The 19,626-nt window shown below is 34.4% G+C and overlaps 1 protein-coding gene across 1 annotated transcript in view; it reads left to right on the top strand.

Annotated features, from left to right (window-relative positions):
• Positions 1-19,626, top strand: part of DSG4 (desmoglein 4) — a 31,084-nt gene that overhangs the window by 7,381 nt on the left and 4,077 nt on the right. Inside the window, 9 exon segments of the mRNA XM_016131203.2 lie at positions 1,290-1,445; positions 1,770-1,914; positions 4,461-4,627; positions 4,764-4,898; positions 5,759-5,944; positions 10,680-10,951; positions 12,239-12,378; positions 14,709-14,936; positions 16,979-17,284. Of these exon segments, the coding sequence (XP_015986689.2) occupies positions 1,290-1,445; positions 1,770-1,914; positions 4,461-4,627; positions 4,764-4,898; positions 5,759-5,944; positions 10,680-10,951; positions 12,239-12,378; positions 14,709-14,936; positions 16,979-17,284 (1,735 nt within the window).

Genomic DNA, 19,626 nt, shown 5'->3' on the forward strand with positions numbered 1-19,626 from the left:
AGTCTTTTGACTAGCCCTCAAAAATCAAAAGTTTAAAGGATCAGTTAACTCTTTCCAAGAAAGGAAGGATAGTGTCAAAAGTTCTCACTAGATTCCTTCATCCAGAAATTAGGAAAGCCTTAAAAGTTATTTCAAATAATGACTATGAATAAGGAAGAAGAATTAGGGGAAGAATGTATCATAAATTTATCCATGAAAGATAGAATCCACATTAACTGCTTCATTAGCTACTTTTAGGATTCTTGGCCTTGGGCCACTATTGAGGTCAAGAGTGGTGATCTACCAGAATTCCTTCCTTAAAATTTTACATTAAAAATATAGTAAGCACTCAAATGGTATTATAAGATATAATCTCAGCTCAAGAAAAGAAATTTACTCTCTCAGAAGTTTTCAAATTTTTGGAAAAGTTTTAAATTATTATTGTTTACATTCAACTCACAATTATAGTTTTATGTTACCCACTTATATTGCATATTCTTTTCTTTTAATTTGCATTGGGGGATTTCTTGAATTTTCATCTGTATAAATAAGATCTTTTGATTACAGTGGAGGTCACTCAAGTTGTATTTTTAACTGCCTTTACTTAATTGTGGGTATCTGAGCAAAAATCTTAGTATTTTACTGAGTGTCCTCATCTTCAGTATATCTATTAGATTTCTAAATTTAAACTACCTTTGTTTAAATTTATGAGCCATAGATATAAAACTATTAAAACAAAATTTATACAGTAGAATATTTGCTATAAAATCTATTTGGCAGATGAATGCTATAGTAGGACTTGATTTATAAAATTGTTGCCAATCGCTCTAAACACTGTATTTCTCTTCTGATTTCCTTAATGTAAGTTATCTGCCATTTTGATTAAATCTCATACTCAAATCTAGGCAGAATACCTATTAATATGATAAAGTGTTTTTTTAAAATAATAAATTTGCGATTTCTTCTGTCAAACTCTTTCTCTGTATGCAAAGAAAATCAGAGAAGTGAACAATGTAGTGTTAACAACAAATCTAGCATCAAGCATGCATGTGCCACATGTCAGGCATCGGGGTAGAGTGTATATAGTTACCTCATACAAAACCCCACAACAAACCTGAGATGTAAGTAGTATTATCTCATTATAAGCTGGTGTTTGGGAAAGTTAAAAGTGAATTTTCCAAGGTCACACAAGCCTATGTCACGGTGCCAGGTTTCATTACAAAATCCATCTGGCTACAAAACCATTCCCTTCTCATTCCAGTACATTGAAGTTTATGATCTACTCTAAATCCCAACCATTTTCCTTGTAGATTCGATCAGACTGTGAAGTGAACCAGAAGATTACGTACCGCATCTCTGGCGTGGGAATTGATCGCCCGCCTTATGGAGTGTTCACCATTAATCCTCAGACTGGAGAAATTAATATTACCTCAGTGGTAGACAGAGAGATAACTCCACTTTTCTTGGTAAGTCACAGCAGTGTGTTTCAATTTAGGCATATTATTTTTCTTCTTTTAAAAAAAAAAATCATCTGAGGACTAATGCTTACTTTTGCTAAAAACAAATAAAGGACTTGAACAAATAAAAAGAATATGAAAAGTTTATAGTTCAGGACTCTCATTTGTTGCCTATGCATGTAATCAAATGTCTTGAGAACATTTAAATTACTAGACTATAAAATAGTCTGCATTCTTTGGGAACATTGTTTTTTATACATTTCCTTATATATTTTTAAGAATGTTATGTAATTTCTTTTTGTGGAGAAAGACTTTTATTCCAACTTTCCACAGATCTATTGCCGGGCTCTGAACTCAAGGGGTGAAGATTTAGAAAGGCCTCTTGAGCTTAGAGTCAAAGTTATGGACATAAATGATAACCCCCCAGTCTTTACACAAAATGTATACACAGCCAGCATTGAAGAAAACAGCGATGCAAGTAAGTAGAATGATACTCCTTCTCTGCATTACACCATTTCCATTTCTCTCAGTCAAAAGCTTTAGGAGATTGAAAGACAAATAATTTAAAAATCAGAAATTGTCGAACTTGTTTTTTGAAGAAACCCCACAAATTCTAACTTAAAATTAAGCTAGAAAAAAATCATGCCTAAAATGCTAAACATCTCTTGTTGTGGAGGATTCTTATATGTGTGATTTAGCAGGGGCTTTAGCACCTTCCTCAGAGATTATTAGTGGACTTGTGGTTAACTTACTCCTATTGAGTAAACTGAGGTGAAACCATGAATGTGAAAAGGGCTCTGTTCTGTGCTATTCTTCAAATTCTGGGCTGAACCACATCAGATAGGGAGTGATGAAAGATGCATCTGCAATTGTACTGTCGGGACGCAGAGTAGGCTGCCCCAAAATATCCCACATATGGCATACTGATTATTTTGAATTAAAGTTACTTAAGAAACTCCCAGTGCATGAAGAACATGCTGATCTCTCTCTCTCTCTCTCTCTCTCTCTCTCTCTCTCTCTCTCTCTCTCTCTCTCTCTCTCTCTCTGTGTGTGTGTGTGTGTGTGTGTGTGTGTGTCCTCTTGAAAACAGACGATAAATTTCCCATGTTAAAAGTGCCCTTTCTGTACCTGGAAACGCCCATATAACTATAGTTAAGGAATACAGAGCCAAAGCACCTGTATAAACAAACCTCACTGCATCTTTATTAATTTATTGCTTACACTCAAATTTTGTTTAGACTTCTCCTCAATGAATACTCAAACCTTGCTCAGATTTCTTTCTAATGAGCACTAACTTTTTTCTGTCCTATCAATTCTTCAAAACTTCATTTTTATTTTGTCTAAAAGGTATATAAAATGCTGTCTAGTCTATCATTTCTCAGAACATCACTATGATTCTCCCATGTGCACATATTAAATTGGATTTTTCCTCCTGTTAATCTGGTCCTGTGTCAACTTTATTATTAGCCCAACCATAAAAACTTAAGAAATGTGTAGGGGGGAATTCCCTTCCCCCCTACAGACAGCACCCATCAGATCAGTCATGAAAGATAATTCCTGGTCTTCACATCTACAAAGCAAGTTACAATACGTCCTCTCACTTATTTGTTTTTAATTTTTCCTATCCTGCATAATTCCATCTCCACCTCAAATATGCTTCTCTTTTCCCTCTTTCTATCACTTCTCCTGAACATCTTTCACTTATACTTCTCCTATATTGCTACTTTCCTGTCTTCTCTCCTACATTGCCTTCTGCCTCTTTCTTCCTCCACTCCTCTACTTTTCTTATTCCTTTCACATCTATATGTGCAATTGTGCCTATAAATAAAGTTTTGGAAAAGAGAATAGAAAAAAAGAAATTACAAGAAAGGCAAATAAGAACAAAAGTTAGAGATAACAACAGAGAGTCAAAGAAAGGAGGATGGAGAAGTCTGGAGGAAAAGAGGAAAGAGACAAATGCTGGAGGAGAGAAAGAAAGACATAACAAAAAATGGGGGCTAAGAGAGGGTGCGGGGGGAACTCCTTCAAATCCCCTAAAAAAGTGATGTTGAAAATAAAAAACACAAAATTTTTAATAACATAGGATGGGAGGACACAAAGAGGAAAAATGAGGCTTTTGCCTAAGAAAGGTCTCCGAAGTTCATGTTTCTTCACTAACATATTTCAGGACATGCCTGGTGAAGAAAGAGAAGGTGAAATCCGTACCCACATCTACATCCACTTAGATGCTGAACAGCAGCCTTGTTAAGCTTCCCCATGTGAGGAGAGTTAACCAAAGGGCCAGATCATACTTTCATAAACTATGACTTTCATGAAACGTAGCTCTATCTACTCAAGGGATCCCTGGTTCTCTGTGCTACGATTTGTCACTTTGAAGCCTGGCTAGAAAACACAAAAACATTAGGGATCTACCTGTGGGTCGGTATCCTTGGGGATTAGCTTAGAATGCCTGTACTTTGTCACTATGAGTAACTAAGAACTTCTTATACTTCTGCAGATAAATATTCTCAATAGTTATATATGTTTGGCTGTTCAGTAAAGTACTGATATCCTCCAAGGCAACCAATAATAATTCTCTGCTTTCTGAATGAGTAATAATAAAGAATACAGGTTCTCAATAAATAACTGCAATGTTGAATTTAATTAAGCTATCATCTTCCTTAATAAAGCATTTTAAGATAATTTCACAAGACTGTAGCAAAAACAAATTGATAAAGTCAGTTTCTTCAGTTTTATGATAAACTTTTTTTATACATTAAAGATTATTATGTTTGCTATTAATTCACCATTTAATTATTTAAGGAATGTGAGTACTTTATAAATAGTAAAGGATTTTATAGAAGCATACTATTGTTCTTTCTGTACTCAATGGTGTAGCTAAAGTTATGGTAATATATTCTCATGGATAACTAGAAGAGAGAGAATGCAGGAAAAGACTGATTAGTCTTTCTTCTTTTGCCTGATGATTTGCTGAATTGATTCTAACAAGTCCCAAACATTCTCCACCTCTATCTTCATTCATAGACACACTGGTAGTAAAGTTAAGTGCCACAGATGCAGATGAAGACAATCATCTGAATTCTAAAATTGCCTACAAGATTATATCTCAGGAGCCAGCAGGTGCACCAATGTTCATCCTGAACAGGTACACCGGAGAAGTCTGCACGATGTCCAGTTTCCTTGACAGAGAGGTAAAGCCTTCTGTGAATGAATGATAAGAATTCAAGAATACAATTTTGAAAAGACAAAGATGAAATGATCTATGTATGCCTTTCTTCCAATGTAAAGGAGGGAAGAAGTCTTACAAATTTTTTCATTTTAATTAAGCAACACAGTATGTATAACCTCCTCGTGAGGGGCTCGGATCGGGATGGAGCTACAGATGGACTGTCTTCTGAGTGTGCCTGTAGAATCAAGGTTTTAGATGTCAACGATAACTTCCCCACCTTGGAGAAAACTTCTGTAAGTTGTTACTCTTCTAATTCTTTTCCATAAGTGTTAATATCCTGTTACGTGTATGGATGTGCTCACTTTTCCTGTATAAACCTTAGAATTTCTTATGTATAATAATATACTTTCATATTACATATTTGCAGTCACTAATGCGTGCAAACCTCCCCTGTGAAAGCAACAGATCTTCTCCTCCATACTCTCATATTACAGAAATGTGGAAATTTATTAATCTAATTCTGGGAATCATGTAACAACATTGAAGTACCTTTATATGCCTGATGCTTTTCTGAATTAATTCTAACAAAATCCCAAACATTCTCAATTTCCACTTTCATTTTTAGGCAAAAAGAAGCATATAAAAAAAAAAAAAAGCCGAATCTGGCTTGCCACTCATTTTGGTAAAATTACACACACACACACACACACACACACACACACACACACACACACACATATTTCGCTGGGCCACATGCTCATTTCTTTCCGTGTTGTCTGTGGCTGTTTTGATGCTACAGCAGCAGAGAATAGTAGTTGAAATATAAATTCTCTGGCCCACAAAGCCTAATACATTAGTTATCTGGCCCTTTACAGAAAAAGGAGGGAGTAAATTAAGGAAAATTTAAAATAAGCAAGAAAAAATGAAACAAAGTGTCAGTTTGACCTTGATTTCACATATAGCACATGAAAATCAGTTCCACTCTTATACTCATTTTATTCTTAGATTTCTAATCAGACATATGGCATTTAATAATGGTGCAAAAATTATTGGCATAATTTGTTGCTAGTATTTTAAATGATAATTAAGTATTATTAAATATATTTCCTCTTTTGAAAATTATTTGATTATAAAATTGATCTATGTCATTCAGTACTCAGCAAGCATTGAAGAGAATTGTTTAAATTCAGAACTGATACGATTAAAAGCAATTGATCTTGATGAAGAAGGCACCGATAATTGGTTGGCAAAATATTTAATTCTCTCTGGAAATGATGGAAATTGGTTTGATATTCAAACAGACCCACGAACCAATGAAGGCATTTTGAAAGTTGTCAAGGTACAGTATGAAATCTGCAATATTTTATTTTAAAGAAGTTTTAAAATACTCTTAGAAATAGAATCTGCCTACAAAAAGTACTCCATAACAATGAATACTGTTTATATGAACAAGTAAGCATGCACTCTAAGTTAACTTACTGTATCAGGTTGAGACGTACAGCCCAGCAACACAATATTTATTACCAAGAAAAATAAGAACTCCATTTTGTTCTCACAGTGCCCAATATCTAGTTGAGAAGTCAAGACAAGGACCTCTAAATTAGATAATAACACAAGAATTAAAAACAATAAATAGGAGTATAGATGTTATATTAAACATAATTAATTGCCAAAATGGGTGAGATAATTACTGAGATTAAGAGGAGATCCTTTTGTGCTTGATTTATCTGAGAAGACTTCATGCAGGGAATAAGGTTTAAGCAGGACCTTATAAGCAGCACTGCTAATGTGGGTAATGAAATGAGCACACACATAGGGGACATGGTGAACAACACTGTGGGGTTGTAGCAGAGTATTCACCGAGGGAAGCAATGAGATGCAAGAACAAAGATGTTGAGTCTGACTTGGTCCGCTGAGAAACTAGACTACAGGGTTTGGCTTTTCCTATAGATTAATTTTTCTTAAGCTACTTTATGCTTTTACTTTATGGGCTGTAATATAATCTAAAATTACAAATTAGAAACAAAACTACAAACAAATAAGATTCAAATTAACATTGGTATAATAAGGGAAAATTTTTTTCAAACAAAATTACTACTACCAATGTAAACAGAACTTACAGTAATGAAAATATATACTACTAGATGCACACACGCAATTAGTTTGGCACAGAGTGTGAACTGTGATTATTCAATTCCGTCGCTACTTTTCTCTATTCCAGTTACTGTGAAACTTTTTTAAGACAGTGTACTAGAAAGCCATTTAGGCTTCATCTAACTCAAACATATCGTTCACATATTAAGGCCTTTCTCTGTTCTTTTCAAAATTGTCTAAACCAATTAGAGTATTACTACTTTACCATGAAACACAACCACTAGCACTGAAATCATGTGGTATATTTATTTAGGAGGTAGTAATCAACATTATGGAAAAAATCTATTTATGCTTTTTAATATTTATACATTTTCATTCAAATGAAAACATGAAATTTCAGAGTTCCTTAAGAAAACTGGGGAACTCCAAGGATATACAATGACCTTCCTATTTGAGAAACACTGCTTTGGACCAAGGGGTCAGCAAATGACGGCCCACAGGCCAAATCTGACCTGCCACCTTTTTGCAAATAAAGTTTTATTGGAACAAAGCCACAATCATTTATTTATGTAATTCCCGTGGCTGTTTCCAACCAGGGAAACAGCCACGGGTTGTTGAGTTGAATGCTCCAGATAAAATCTACATATAACTCCAAAACCTACCTGCCCTTAACCAAAAAGTTTGTCAACCTCTACTTATAGACCAAGAAAAGTTTTTGCAATTTTTTTTCGAAATAGTGGTAGCATTATGAGCTCAGTTCTGAAAAGATTAAAGTTAAAAAATAATAATTATTATATTAATCAAGTCCTTAGGTGCTAAGAATCTAATCTAAGGCAATAGCAGTAAAAATGAAAATGAGGGATCAGATATAAGAGCTATTGTCAAATGTAATATGGATAAGAAGAGAGAAACAAAAGGTCACTGACCACCTATTCAAATTCTGGATATTTAGTCAAGTTTTTATTTGTTTGTTTGTTTGTTTGTTTTTACAGAGATCAGAATTTGTTTAACTTTTCATCTTGGTTAAAAATCAAGATCTAGACATGTCATGTAATTCTGACCTGTCCTCTTACCATCTAAATTTTTGATTTCGCATATTATTTTTGTAAAATGTAACTGTTTTTCACTTTGGGTTTGTTTCCCAGAATACTAAAATAATAGTAAGAACTTTGTTCACAAATAACTTGACCTAAATATCTTTCTATCCCTACCACTGTCTAGCCCACTGTCCAGAATATAGTGGAGACTCGAGGTTTTGAGGATGATGTTGTGATAACATTTACCTGAAATTTAGAGTGCAAATCTCACCCAAATGGGAGTCACTAAGCTTGACTGCAAAATTCATAATTTTTACATAAAATCATAAAAATGAACATGAAAACATTAATAATTCATGAAATGGTCATCTATGACTTCCATGTCTTCTATGAGAGGCAGAAGTTTTTAAAAGATATATTTATTTTATAGCCAATAAAAACCAATTAGAAATTCAATTACATGAAAAATAGTCAAGATAGTGATAGATGTTATGCAGATAAAGTATCTATCTTTTTTCCGTATGATAACTTCCCAAGTCTCTTAAAGAGAGGAGAAAAAATATGTTTAAACATCAAAATAATATAGAAAGGCTAATTAAAATGAAATTAAAAACCTTAATATGTATGTCAGCACACAGCCAGAAGAACTACGTATTTAGAGAATGTGTGTAATTTTCCCAGGATTCGGCATTTGGAATGAGGTCACTAATGTCCCTTTATACCCTTTCCATTTTCACTCGTCACCCTCAGTCATGAGCCTTCGACTAAGCTTTCTATAACCCTTTTCTTAGTCTAAGGACATTATAAGTGATTCAATTCAACTCAAATTTATTGAGAATTACTATGTGCTAGGAACATGAAAATAAATGAGACTTGGTCCCTGTTCTCAAGGAACTTGTAGTTTAATGAGACAAAATCTTTAAAAAAATTAAAAATATTTCTGTCAACAATTTATTTTGGTATTTATTGATAATTGTGTATGGAAATATTAACAAAAAAATTAAATGTTTATGTGAGTATATATACACGTTCGTTTCAACATTCAGAAGAAAAGCAAAATGCAACCTGATTAGAATTCTAACAAAGGAATATCGATCAGTTCTCTATTTTTATAATAGTTCTAATTAATGTTTATTAAGCAATCACTAAACACTAACAATCGGGTTATATTGTATGTACATATAGAGGCTTTGTCCATAATATCTCATTTAATTATCACAACTCTGGGAAGAAAATATTGTGATTTCTTTTTATAGAAAGTGAGACAAAATCAAGTGGAAAACTAACTTATCTAAGTTCACTCAAGTGGCAAATGACAAAGACAAGATCCAATCACATTCCCCATTTCCAAAGTTATATATAATTGCCACTTCCGTACCTCATCATGTCATCTGGGGCCAGTAAAACAAGGTTTAGAAAAGCAGTGCCTTGAGATTTTTTTCCCCAATTTTATTCACCTCTGTAAATTCCTCCCAACTCTATGTGCGCTGCTGTGTGTGCCTGAGACACATTTGTACCAGAAAACTTTTTAATTATTGAAAAGCAAAATATACATACCCTAGCAGATATTTGACCATTTCCTTGGTCCCTTACCATAGAAAATCTGCTCCTTTTGAATGGAGACTTCCAACCCTCTCCCTTAATTCTAAAACGAACCTGTGTCCCCTCAGAATTAACAGTGTCATATTACATTGGACCCCTCAAAAAAAACTGGATATGAGAATCTTACAGCTTAGCTTCTGTATTAAAATTTACACCAGCAAAAACTTTCCAGAAGCCAAATCTATTTCTGAATGCACTTTCTTCATCCCAAGCCCTTTCTGAGCCTCTCTTTAAACCCTGAAGGCTGGTCTCCCACCTTTTCTAACACATACCTACATATTCTTCATAAGTGATTATTCTTCAGTTGTCCTTTAAACTATAGAAACTGAGTCTTTGCAGCCTCTCCATTCTAACTCCAAGCAGAGACTCCGTTGTAAACAGTTTTATTACTCTTTGTACAACCCTAACCTCTGAATACAATCCCAAAACCCTTGACAAAGGCCTCAGTTGCAAAGAATGGATGAGGACTTTCTGCCTTTCCTTTGCCTTTTATCCTCCCTGTTAGAGGGAAGATGAACCCTCAGCCAGTTTCCTGTCCCTGAATTCTCTATTCAACAGGAAGAGAACTATTCTGACAAAAAGCACAAATGTGTGTGTGCACAAGAAAACCCCAAGAGATTTCTCTACCAGAATAGAGGATCTCAGATTTTTCATTTATTTAAAGACAGCATGCAATTTTAGAAAATAAAAATTGGATTGTAGAAGAGGAATCTCTTCCAGTTGAAAATCCATTTTTTAGTGCATGATTCATGTTCAGCTCTGTCCTGGGCATTATGGAGACCAAAGAGGGGAACGGATGTACAAAAGCAATCAAAATCCCAAACCTCAAAGGTTTTAACTGTAATTTAAGTGAGACATGTTAAGCCAATTCTTGTGTAGCATTTACCTTAAACTTAAGAAAACACTCATGATGTCATAGAATTTCCCTAAAAAGTAGAGTTTTATCTCAAGGTCTTTTGCTGGTGGCACTGATATTTTGACCTCTGTTGGCATATGTGTTTATTTCATTCTAAGTTTATTTTTTTAATTTTTCATAAACACCCCATTTGACAAGAAAGATAACTTTCATTTTAGGGTTTTTATATAAGAATTCAAAATTCTAAATTAGAATTTAAAGTCACAGGCATAAATAACCTATGCATTTGATTATGCTAAAAGATAAAGAAAACAACATGTCTGAAATACTTCACGCAGTAATAAATAAAATTCTATCAATTCAAAATCTGAAATGCATAGCTCCTGGACTTTATTCTAGTATGTTGATTTCTTATCATGGCTTCTTACTCTAACAAAAGAGAGTCCTTTTGCTGTTTCAGAGTTTTTCACTATCTATCATTTCAGATGCTGGATTATGAACAAGTTCCTAATATTCATCTCAGTATTGGAGTTAAAAACCAAGCTGAATTTCACCACTCAGTTGCCTCTCGATTCCGAATGCACTCAACACCTGTGAGGATTCGGGTTATTAATGTGAGAGAAGGACCCACATTTGATCCAAATTCTATGACTTTCAGTATGCGAGAAGGAGTAAGAGGAGACTCCTTATTGAATTATGTGCTTGGCACGTATACAGCTGTAGATTTGGACACAGGAAATCCTGCAACAAATGTCAGGTACTGCAGATATTTTGTTCATGTTAGAACACTAAAGCAAGGTTCCATCCAGTGTTAACTTAATGTAGCATGTGTTAGTGTATTTGGGTTAAAATATTTTTGGAGTTTTCTTTTCTGTCTGTTATAGAAGAATATTGTGGCACTGATATTTTCTTAGAATTTTAATACTGTTTTTAGAGGCTGTAAGGGTTCCAACTAGTTGTAAGAGTAATTGTGTCCACGGAGCATCTGTAACACCAGAGCCACCTACAGTTACTCTGTGAGTCTCTTTGATCTTTTGTGGCCAACTGTACCACCCTGGACCTGGGCTGATTAAGCCTTATTGTAAACAATAAGATATCATAAAAGATGAGTCATGGCTGTGTCCTTAAAACGTGTGCTATCCATAACTTTAGAGTTAATTTCAACCTTCTGCTTAACCTAAGAGAAAATGAAAAGATACTAGAAGAAGCTAAAACAGATATTTCTGAAATTTGATGAACATGAAGAGAGTTAGAATTAGAAAAACAGAAAGGTAGGAAGGAATCAGGGTATCTTATAGGTACATAAACTGTAAGATATTCTAGAAAAAAATATAGTCAAATATGTAAATATTCTTTATATCCTTTCTTTATCTCTCTTTTTTCTTATGCCCAATATTTTTAAGTGAATAGTTTATCAACTTATAAGTTATTTTATATTGACAATTTTGATTACTTAATCAGCTAAAAAATTAACAGACAACAAAAATTATGAAATCTGTCAGTATGGAATAGAGGAAAAGGATACGTCAGATAAATTCCTTGGATACTTAAAACTATGCCAGATACAGACACTAGATTTTCTTCCAATGAGGTCAAGCACTTTGAATCCATTATATGTCACAAAACTTATATACACAGCAGAATGGATAATACCACAACTCCTAAAGAATCAACAATAAGGTGCTCTGAAACTAGTATGCCTTAAAACCTAGGAAAACAAAGTGCAAAACATGTGCAAATGAATAATGGATATTCCCTGATATTGCTATAATTTAATAAATGAACTTGAAGTAGATTTATACATTTTATTAACAATTATAGTAAGAGCTAGAAGAATAAAAATTCTGAATTTTAAAACTCTGTTGTGAATCCATGCATTAATATGTTCAATCCTGAAATTTTATTAATATATATATATTTATAAACCAAGGCAATTATCACTGTAAAGCCTGCAAACACCAAATATAAATTTAGCACATTGTATGTGACTTAAAATTCTTCACTTTTGTATAAGCAAATGATGAACTTATTTGTTTAAAAACAGATATATCATGGGACATGATCCAGGCAATTGGTTAAAAGTTGATTCAAGGACTGGTGAGATACAATTTTCTAGGGAATTTGATAAGAAGTCAAAATATATTACCAACGGGATATACACAGCAGAGATCCTGGCTGTAGATGGTAAGAAAATTTATTTTTAATATTTTAATAAAATTATTATTATTGCATTAAACATGAATATTATTCTAATATTGATATTAGGATGACTCAACTAAAGTATATCATTCAGTGGTGTCAGTAAGACTTTTATAGAGTTCTAAATACCTTAGACCAAGAACTGAATTCAGTACACTTACAACTATAATTTACATTTGTCATAATTTGTTTCACCTACTTTCAAAAAAGAATTACATGTGACTTACAGTGTAAAGCATAAAAGTTAAAATACATAAATAAAATTCAGTTTCTGTTTATGGCCTCATTTCTTGAGATGATTAATCCAACCCGTAGAGTATGTTAGGAATGTTTACTTAAAGTAAGTGCTGCAAGATATGCACAAAGTTCATCTGGAGATGACCCGCTGGAAAGGCAGTGTCCCAAAGAGTGAAGTTATTTTAGAGTCACTAAAACTGAGCTACAGTGACAGGCCTGTGTGAGGGTTGCTTGATTAGACATGGTGTCCAAAGTAAGATGTTAGGAACCAAGAAGCACAAGGTTATTCCCAATATAAGATCCAAATTAAAAGTTGTAAGGGCAGATGTACTGAATTAACTTGTAACTTAGTTGCTTTTCACGTGGGAAAATCTGGTAAGCCTTCCTCTTGGTGAGTAACAACAGGAATTTGTTTATTTATCAATAGTTAATGATTCTCTGGAGTGCTACCTAGGAAACCAGCTACTACAAAACAAAGCAACAGAAAAGGTCAGTAACCAGGAAAGAAGGAAAATAGACTTCCCAGATACATACCTAATAGAAGATAAATACGGCAGGTTTGCATTAAGTTTACATTTGAGCTTTATAGTAGCAAACAAAAAAGAAAGATAAATGAGCCCAGTAAGATTAAAAAATAAACCCTGGTAATACCCAAGCAGACACAATCTATATACTCTGGTCTTCATCCTGTAATGTCACTTTTAACCTGGATCATCTATATAAATGATATAATCTTATTCATTATCAGTATTCTAGAAAGCCTGTTCTAAAATGGACTCTAAGCATGTTGATCAGAGCATGTTTGAGCGTTGGTTCTATGTGAAAATCTTCAAAAACCGGAATAAAAATTAGTCATTTCAAGTGAATAGGGATACGAAACTTATCAAAATGTATTGACAGAAAACTAAAAACAAGGGCCATAGTTTATTCACCTAAGCAGAGTATCTGCACTGACACAGAGCCATCCAGATGGTTCAGATAAGTTTACTCAAAGGTGCTGGGCCACCAGCTCTTAATATAGCAAAGCACATTGGGGAGTAAATGCTGTCAGCAATAACTTGAGCTGTGGGTTGCCACATCACAAGGTTGTAAGAAAGCTCCAAAGTATTAGACACAGAAAACAGTCTATGGGGTAATCTGATGTCTCTCTAATAAAAAAGTCCAGTGCCGAATCAGTTATAAAAAGCATACGGCGCAAAGCCATGTAAAATGTGGAAAGGCTTCTAATTTATTACCATTTGATTAACTAAAAGGCTCTACTATTTAGGTATATAAAAACCTGAAGTTTATTAACTTCTCCAAAAATTACTTGGTAAAATAGCCAAGAGATGAAAGTGATAAAACTAAGACTCTTTGTAAATTAAAAACAAAATAATTCGTTATTCATTATAGCAGAATATAAAGTAGAAAAGTGGACTAAAAGCCCAGGCTCCTATCTCTTGGTCCTTTGTCCTTTCTTATAAACTATACCAAGCGAAAATTTGTTTCAAAAAGGTTAGGGGGAAAAAAATCAAATATTTTTATGTTTGTGTTCGGGATTGCTTTTTCAGAGAGAAATAGCATCTAATGAATGGAATTTAGATAGATGGTGAAAATAAAAAGAACGAATACACAAACAATCATTTAATTTCAATTGTGGTCATTTCAACACCTCAAGAATCAATAAGCATCCTGAATGGAAGGCTCTAAGCTCATGTGGGGATCTCATTTATGAAGGCAGGGTGAGAATAGAAAGCAGTAAACCTTCTCTGAGGAAAAACATTAATTTTGCGTCTTAGAGTATGAAAGATTTAGTAGAATGAAATGAAGTTGAAAAACATTTTAGGAAGAGTAAAAAGAATAAACGGGAGTCTTGAGTTAGAAAGAAATTTGTTCAAAAAACTAAAAAGAAGCCAGTGTGGCTAGAAGGTAGCAAGCAAAGGCAAGGGTGACTGCAAGTTGTTGAAATAGGCAGGAACCTATCATGTGCCATCTCACGAGTCATTCATACCTTTCCTGTGGCATCATCATGGGATATGAGGATGAATTTTCTCCCTGATGCAATTTACTCCAACATCCATGATGCCTTGCTGTTTCAGATGGCTCTGGAAAAACGGCTACAGGAACCATATGTATCGAAGTCCCTGATGTCAATGATTATTGCCCTGTCGTTGTTGCTGAAAGTGAAACCATCTGTATTGCCTCTCCATCGATCCTTATCTCTGCGAGAGACGTTAATCATCATTCTTATGGGTCTCCCTTTACCTTCTGTGTTGTTGATCAGCCACCAGGGACAGCTGACTTATGGGATATCAAATCAATAAATGGTAAGTGGAATGCAAACTTGCTCATCCTTTAAAGACCAAAAGCAAAAACGATTACAAAATAATTGGTCGAGTCATGTAATAATATTTTCTATCTGTTTCCATGATTTTTTCCATATTCGTATTAAATGAAAAAGACAATCTTTCATATACACACTTAAGATATTTAGGAAATTTTTAAACTGAAATAAAAGTAATAATCTTTTATCAATACCACATTTACAAATAGTAGTACATAAATATCAGTTTGTCCATCATTGTATAGAGGTGATCAGTTTGAAATAAACAGAACCCTTAACAAACTCATCAGATGTCATAATTTCCTATCTCAAATTATTACAGGCAAGCCACTTAAATGTCTCTGAAACTCAGGTATCCCATAGATAAACTTAGACATTTTCTACTCACTTAAGAGCACATAAGATCTACCTACTAAGTTTTTATAAAGAGCTATGAGTTCAGACTTATTTGTAAAGTAAAAATTTCAATCCAATTAGCCCAATATTGGAAGAACAATCAGACAAACTGCGATACATATTGTTAAGATGTAATACTATGCAACATTAAAAATAGAATTGTGTGAAGAATTTATATAAAAAGGAATTCATAAACCAAAGCATATAAAGTATAAATATCCCAGAGTAGTATGTGCATTTGTGCTAATTCTTGCTATAAGTGTAAAAATGAAGGCCTGACATTGATAAAAACTGAAAGTACATTTCAGGCAACATAACATTTAACATACTATGGGGTCTTTTTCCTGACATGTTAAATGTGCAATAGAAAATGAAATTCTGTGAGAAGATCTCATTTGGGCGAAGATGACTCCCTAATCTTACATTCATTTGGGGGAATAGGAAAGACTTTGGGGGGCAAGGCCCAAGGTGAGAGTACATACTTCCTACCTTTCAGAGGCCACGAAGCTTCTCCATTCTCAAGAAGGAGAAACCATGAGATAACGCTAGAAAAAAATGCCACCACTAAGGACTTAGTCAAAGGACAAAATTAAGCAAACTGTTTCGCCGTAAAACCTTTTAGCTCTTTCCCACAAAGTCACTTTAATATTTTAAAAAGCCAAGCACATTAAAGCAATTCTATTAAAATCCAGACAACTCTAAATTCTCCTTCCTCTATAAAGTCCAATATCTCATTCTTAAATAATGATTGCTAGCTAATTTTCCTCATTCAGGTCCTAGATATTATGAGTAAAAATGTAAGAAAAAATGTTCAACATGGATGATGGTAAAGGTATTCAAATGACCTTATAGCTTAGCCGGTAAAAAATACAATGATACTAGAATAATATTCCTAGAGCCCTGTTTCAATGTTGGTATTGAAAAACAGAATAAACTTTCACCTAACATGCTGTGGCATTGCTTAATTCAGTTCTTACTTTGTGCCCAGGTTACGTTTTGGTAGACATAGCTGGTTAATCATATTGCTAATGAAAGTAATGAACCATTATAATAATTGAGTTATGGATTAATCAATTACTATATATGATTTAAGTATAAATTTTATCATCTCTAAACCTTTCTTGGTATGCTAAATTTCCACGAATGTTTTAAGCAATTGTTTCTATAAAAATTGACAGGCAATAGTAGCACAAAGAATTTTTAAATAATAGTTATTGGAATCATTTTAAATGGAAGGGTGGCAATTTTGAATGAAATGAACAATAGTCCTACAGAGGATTTTGTAAAGCATAATCCTAAATAGAAGACTTCCAGTATTTCCTTTCAACTCAATACTATTCATTCATTGTACAAAGATTTATTGAGTGCATATTATAGGCCAAGTATTGTTACTCTGGAAATAAGTAGCAGAGTCCCAGCCTTTTTTATAGAAATAACAATCCAGCAGGAAGAAGTCTCGAACAATTCGTTATAAATGTTAAAAAAAAGTACAGGGAGCTCTATGACTGAGGGAACATAAAAATATATATAAATCAGGCCCTAATATAAAATATAAATCAGTCTTGAGTATTAGGAAGAACTGCCCCCAAGCCATTTTAATTGATTTTCTCTTTCTTTCTTCCTTTGCAGCTACCTCTGCGATCCTGACAGCTGAGCAGCCTCTGTTAGCTGGGATTTACCAAGTACCAGTCCTAGTGAAGGACAGCTACAACAGAGCATGTGAATTGCCACAGATAGTGCGGTTAGAGGCCTGTGATTGTGACACCAACCACATGTGCTTGTATTCTACTACCCCGGGCATCTACACTGGAGCCAGCAGCTCAGTTACCAATGACGTATATGGGCCCATCCCTGACGACCGGATAGAGGGTTCAAATGTGGGTCTCGGACCTGCGGGGATTGGCATGATCATTCTGGGCCTCTTACTACTGCTTTGTGAGTATTGGATGAAATCCTTCTTTTCAACAGTTCTTCAAAATAAGAATGTTAACAAGCTCACTGGATGGCTACGTTCATTTGGCCATTTCGTTTTGGTATCTGCAGCAACTTCTGTGGAAATTAGAAAATAAACAGTGGGACTGATAAGGGCAAGTACTTGTTCAATAATGATAACTAAAAAGGTCTAGGGTTAGTGAAGTTCATTAAGATGGGAAACACATTCAAATCTCTAAGTATAATACAGCAAAGCATAAGTAAATCTTAATGAAAATTTTAAGAGTAGAGAAGCGGAAGCAGTTAAGTCCTAGTGGGAAGGCTGGGGAAATCTTTAAGGTGGATGTGGTGTTGAGCCAGGCCCTAGAAGGCTAAGGATTTTCTTAGAAGAGGTATCTGTATAGGGGCATCTGAAAAGCAATCCAGGACAAGGGAACAATACAAACAGCAGGAGAGGGACGGAAGGGCACAGCACACTCAGGAGGTGGTTGCTGGAAGCCGTCCTGCAGGAACGTTCCCTGCAGGTCAAACATTCACAGACAGCGAAGAGTCAGTGAGAACTTGTAAGCTCAGGTGACCTGATCACTTCGGTGTGGTGGGAAGCAGGGACAAGAGCCTAGAGAAGAGAAGCAGCCTCTGGGCTCTGGATGAGTGTCTAAACTAGGACCTTGATCGTAGAAATGGCAAAACTCCTAGCAAAAAATTTCAAAAAGTGTCCTCCTCTCCCTATACTGTTTTTAAAAAAAAACACATAGATTCTCACAGGAGAAATTCTTCATACATTTTAAATTACTTAGATTTTGTGGAGATCAAAAATTGGATTCTAAAATTAAAGATGACTAAATTCGTCAAACTATATTATTAATATGTTTGAATGCATTATCGCTTTGAGGTATTAAAAATAACAACTGACTTTAGAGCAGGCTTTCTTTTTTAAAACGATCCTGTTTTGCAAGGCTATCCATAGATCATGAGTGAATCTCATAACAACATTAGAGACATTTTTCCAGAACATGACTCTACAGCAACTGAGTAGAGGCGTCTGCTTATATTTAAGCAAGAATTATTTAGAGGTCTTTAAAAATCACTCATGCTCAAACAGGCATACTCAAGACGAGACCCAAGTTTCAGCATGTTTAAGTTCCCTGATGAAGCTAATATGCAGTTTAGAGATTAAAACTCAGAATCGGGTACCATATCCAGCAGGCTGGCACTTTTCGTGAACCAGGCAAAGAAAGCATGAGAGTTGTTGAATTGATTGTGAGATCAGACGGGAATACCTCTGTAAACAAAGTCACTTGTTTTCAGTGGAGAAGCCCAAAGTCTGTTATGGGGGGAGGGGAAAGGTGATAGTAGGGAGAGGCATCTAGCCCAAACCTTATTCCCAAAGGGCCTCGAATTAAGACTTTTGATGTTAGCTCGAATTATGCGTACAGTAATTATATTTGGTATTTGCTAAAAACATTCACTTTCTTTATTAGAAAGTGTCTTTGTGAGACAGAGCTCATAACTATGATGGTGCACGACCCAGCACATGTCTAAATTCACAGAAACATAGTGTCAGTGAAGCAGCTGCCTAAAGGTTATCATTTCTAGTCCTTTCCAGAAGGCCCTCTGGAAACATGTAACTTGACCTTTCTCTGTTCATGGTACAGATGGTAAAATTGCCAAGTTATCTATTTTAATTTGGCAGCTTTGATATATTCTTCTGTACTTCTAATTAACCCATTTGCTAAAATGCACATTATGCTAGGAAGTTAGAAAAGTATAAAAAGCAAGCAGAATGGACCTGAAGAACTAAACAGTGTTTTCTAAAATCTGAAAATGTAAGAAGTGTCTGTATTTATGGACTAAAATGTAGAATTGTTCCATTGTATTTTGTAGACAAAATCTTAATAAATGTAGATAGCTCAATTAAATTTAGTGGGAGATATTTGATTGATTTATTATAAATGTAAATATAGTAAGGGTTGAAGCAGGGTCTTATCTCTATGATCTAAAATGAATCCTGTATCCAATTATCTTGTTAACATGTACTGATTATGTGTTTAAATTACATGTGTGTATATGGTGTTTGGTCACATGGATTTGTATATATTGGTGTCTATATGCGTATGCAAATATATACATACATACACACACACACGCACAGATGGTGTATGTGCACATATATACATACCTAGGAACCTGCACATATATACATGTCTGTGGAGGTAAATACATATTTATTCATGTGTGTACAGACATCTACATAGGCTTACAAATATATATACAAATACAAGTGATTATATATGAATATAATATACGTATATAAATGTGCATTCACGTGTATGGGGAACCAGGAA

The sequence above is a fragment of the Rousettus aegyptiacus genome, unplaced genomic scaffold, assembly GCF_014176215.1.
Source record: "Rousettus aegyptiacus isolate mRouAeg1 unplaced genomic scaffold, mRouAeg1.p scaffold_m13_p_12, whole genome shotgun sequence".
Classification (NCBI taxonomy): domain Eukaryota; kingdom Metazoa; phylum Chordata; class Mammalia; order Chiroptera; family Pteropodidae; genus Rousettus; species Rousettus aegyptiacus.